The sequence below is a fragment of the Gossypium hirsutum genome, chromosome D04 (assembly GCF_007990345.1).
Source record: "Gossypium hirsutum isolate 1008001.06 chromosome D04, Gossypium_hirsutum_v2.1, whole genome shotgun sequence".
Lineage (NCBI taxonomy): Eukaryota > Viridiplantae > Streptophyta > Magnoliopsida > Malvales > Malvaceae > Gossypium > Gossypium hirsutum.
Genome location: NC_053440.1, coordinates 4,157,802 through 4,161,933, shown reverse-complemented (window position 1 = coordinate 4,161,933; position 4,132 = coordinate 4,157,802). Strand labels below are relative to the sequence as shown.

Here is a 4,132-nt window from a genome sequence, read left to right as displayed (position 1 = left end):
TTAAGGTGCATCGTTACTTTTTTAACGGAAGAGTGATAAAAAAATGTAACAATTTGATAATGTTAATGACCATTATATAACTTTTGAAAGTTGAGTGACTGAAATATAATTTTAAACAAAGTGTAGGGACAATTGATATAATTTACTCTATATAAAATTTTATTTTATTTATTCGAGAAGTTTGTGGAGATTCGGATTTGTCCCAATTTTTTTATTTCAAGGTGGGTTAGTGTTTCACGTAATTTATTACAAAAATCAAATATGTGCCACAAAATATTTTATCAAATAAAAATTGTAGATAAAGACACATTTTTTATGATTTACTAATTATCCTCCCTTTGTTGCGTTTTTATTGTATTTTATTTTATCATTCTTTTAATTAATTGAAAATTGTTCATAAAAAAATAAAATAAAATATTTTTATTTTATTAGACACACATGTCTAATTAGCTTTTGAAAATTGGAAGAGGCATAAATTGGTACGCAATTACATTAAATTCAACTTTCTTAGTTTTAACCATTTCGTTGATGCCACGTTGTGTATTATGCGTGTCGACATGTGTGGGGTCAAGTCCCATGAGTCTTATTCTATTTAGCGTAGAGACTACATTGCCAATAGCTAGAACATCCCCAAAAAAGAAAAAAGAAAACAGAAAAAGCTGTCTGGATCTCAGTAATAGGGCTGATGGCAACGAATGGGTGTGAAGGTAGGTTGAAGATGATTGCGGAACTGACCACAAATGCTGAGCAAATTCAAGACGAGGTATTGGGGGAAATACTAAGTCGAAATGCAGGAACAGAGTATTTAAGGGGATACCTCCATGGTCAAACCGAGAAGCAGCTCTTTAAGAAAAATGTTCCCATAGTTACTTATGAAGATCTCAAGCCTTACATAGATAGGATTGCTAATGGGGAGACATCAGATATCCTTTTAGCTGAACCCATTACAGGGTTCTTTTTAAGGCATGCATGAATTTGTTGCTTTGTTTCTGTGTGTTTCGGGGTACTGTTTGGTTCCTTCTGATAGTTCTATCATCTGTTTGATCAAATGCAGCTCTGGGACTTCAGGCGGGCAGCCAAAGCTGATGCCTGTCACTGCTGAAGTTGCTAATAAGTGGGAATTATTTCGTGGCTTGTACGAGTCTCCTGCGATGAAGTAAGGAACCCATCCCTATTTTCTTCTAGTTTTTCTTGCAGCTGCTTGTGAATATATGTATAAAAGTTACCAGATTAAGCAAATGCATATAATATGCATATATGTATAATATACCACGCAGATAGTAACACCCGTATTTAGTAAATACTACTTATACATATATAGCTATAATATACATAGTTGCTTTTCTTGCTTTTTGCATTTACAACGGCAACTTAGTCCTAAAACTAACTATTTGCCTTTATCCGTCTAATTTTAAAGGCACTTTGGTGACATCAACCAAGCCGGTAAAAGACTGGAGCTTATGTTTGCCAGACCAGAGATTGAAACTCCTAGTGGCCTCAAGGCAGCATCTGTTTCAACGAGCATATACAACGAGTGTAATTTTAGAGCCAATTTGCCTAAGCTTTACACAAGCCCCGTTGAGACCATCTTTTGCCCAGACCCCAACCAGGGCTTATACTGTCAATTACTTTTTGGTTTAATCCAACGAGACGAAGTTGTCAAGGTTGGTTCAGTCTTTGCATCTACGGTGCTAAGAGGTATCAAGTTTCTAGAAAATCACTGGCAAGAGCTATGCTATGACATAAAAACAGGTCGATTAAGCGATTGGATCACCGACTCAGGATGCAGAAATGCAGCATCATTGGTCATGAAGCCTAATCCAGAACAGGCTGACTTGATAGAAACTATATGTAATTGTAAATCATGGGAAGGAATAATCAGAAAGTTATGGCCTAAAGCAAGGTATATTTGCTGCATTTGTACTGGCATTATGAGACAGTATACTACAGAACTCGAGTTCTATTGCAGAGGGCTCCCTTTAGTTTCAGATTTATATGCTTGCTCGGAAGCTATTTGTGGGATGAACTTAGAACCTCTATGCAAACCTTGTGATATCTCCTACACATTTCTCCCTAACATGGCTTACTTCGAATTCCTTCCAGTAAAGAATGAAGGTGATGGATCTATTGAAATGAAGAGCAACAATGAAGATACTGAACTTGTTGATCTTGTAAATGTGAAGGCTGGTCAGTGTTATGAACTAGTTGTCACAACTTGTGCAGGTAAAAGTTCCTGTTTTGAATATAATCAATTAATCAAATGCCATGTTCTAGTTTGCATTATGCTTCCTAGTTCCTACATTAACCTCTTAGATAATGATCTAATCTAGTTTGATGATATTCCTTTCAGGATTATATCGATATAAAGTTGGAGATGTTCTTATGGTGAGTGGTTTCTACAATAATGCACCTCAATTCCAATTTGTGGAGAGGAAAAATGTTATCCTAAGTGTTGATCAGGAAAAAACAAGCGAAACAGACCTTTTCAAGGCTGTGACAGAAGCAAAGGCTCTTCTCGATCCACTCGGATTCATCTTGACAGAGTACACTAGCTACGTTGATACTTCTTCTGCACCAGGTCACTATGTATTATTTTGGGAGATCAAGGGAAAAGAAGGCACGCATTGCAAAGAACTTGACCCAAAGATAATGGTAGAGTGTTGCTCTAGAATGGAAGAGTCATTGCATTATACATATAAAATCTATAGGAAAAGGAACATAATTGCAGCTTTGGAGATTAGGGTGGTAAAGCAAGGAAGTTTTGAGGCACTAATGGATTACTATGTGTCCAAAGGAACTTCATTGAGCCAATACAAAAAACCTAGTTGCATTAAATCTGAGGAAGCCATGAAGATATTAGATTCAAGAGTGATAGGAAAGTATTTCAGCCCCAAATCACCGTTATAATTAGTTTGCATCAGTTCTTGTTTAAGATTACCTAATCCTTCCTATGTATAAAAACTCAGGAGAATAATCCTTCACTTTATTGTGTAGGCATACATTAATGTTTGGTAAAGTTATTAATATCTTGTTTCGAACTTAAAGTCAAGCAATTGTTACACGCGTATTCTCATGTAAATTTTCTTATGAATCGTTTGATACATTGTGGGAACGTTGATATGGCTATATGAAAGGGCTTTATATGCATGGAAGAACATATTTGGGATATTTCTTAACGTAGTGGCTGATGCTCTCTATAAGGTAGGTTAAGTGGAAGAAGTTGTAGAATTGGTTGATGAGATGAAGGGTAATTTCCCCCTGATATTATTCACTACACCACTTTATATGCTCTTTATAACGTATTCTCATGTAATTTTCTTATGAATCATTCGAGGACATAACGAGCTTGTTTAAAAAACAAATGTAAATGTAGAAATATAATTATTAAAAATGAAATAAAGGTACAAAAATTATATTTTTACCAAAAATTAATCCCTTATTTTATTCTTAACTAAAATGAGAAGAAATAATAAATTTGCTTGTTTAAAAAACAAATGTAAATTAAAATGATATTTATTTTATTGCATTTATTAATTAATATAATTTATTATTAAAACTTAATTCTAAAAAGGGAGTCATTTTAAATATAATTAAAAGAAAAGGAAGTATTTTGAGTTTTTGATTAGCTCTTTCACTTTCAAAATACTTTCTTTTTTAAATTAAGTTTATTATATCCCTCTATCTTTGAACAGGAGTTAGTATAGCAAATCACTTGAGAAGGTAGTTCTTTGCTTTCCACTACCGAGGTACTAATCAAACGACCCACATCTTGGAGGGCATGCCCCATTCAACCCTCCAATCTTTTCGGAAGGGTTTTGACCTCTCGAGGATAAGTCATTCATTATTGTAAATGAACTACCCACTCCCTTCAAAAAGGCATTGTCTATCTACCTTTGTGAATAAGCCACCTTACATATGAATGAATACAAACATTCTCTTATAAATATAATTATATTTATTTAAATATTAATAAAGCATGTTCCAAATTCATTATTTAAATAAGGGTAGTCAAAAGTCAACAAAGGGCACCTCAGTTAATATATATATTAAAAAGTAATCAGGATTGAATCTTAGGGTCTGTTTGGTTGACTAAAAATGGTTTCTGAAAAATGACTTACTTTTCTAGAAAAGT

The 4,132-nt window shown here is 34.0% G+C and overlaps 1 protein-coding gene across 1 annotated transcript; it reads left to right on the top strand.

Moving 5' to 3' along the window:
- The first annotated feature begins 610 nt into the window (after window positions 1-610).
- On the top strand, window positions 611-3,067 carry LOC107959428 (indole-3-acetic acid-amido synthetase GH3.17). The gene is made up of 4 exons (XM_016895493.2): window positions 611-963; window positions 1,055-1,156; window positions 1,418-2,223; window positions 2,351-3,067. Exons 1-4 carry the CDS (start codon window positions 686-688, stop codon window positions 2,905-2,907), a joined length of 1,743 nt encoding a protein of 580 aa, XP_016750982.2. The 5' UTR covers window positions 611-685; the 3' UTR covers window positions 2,908-3,067.
- The last annotated feature ends 1,065 nt before the right edge of the window (window positions 3,068-4,132 follow it).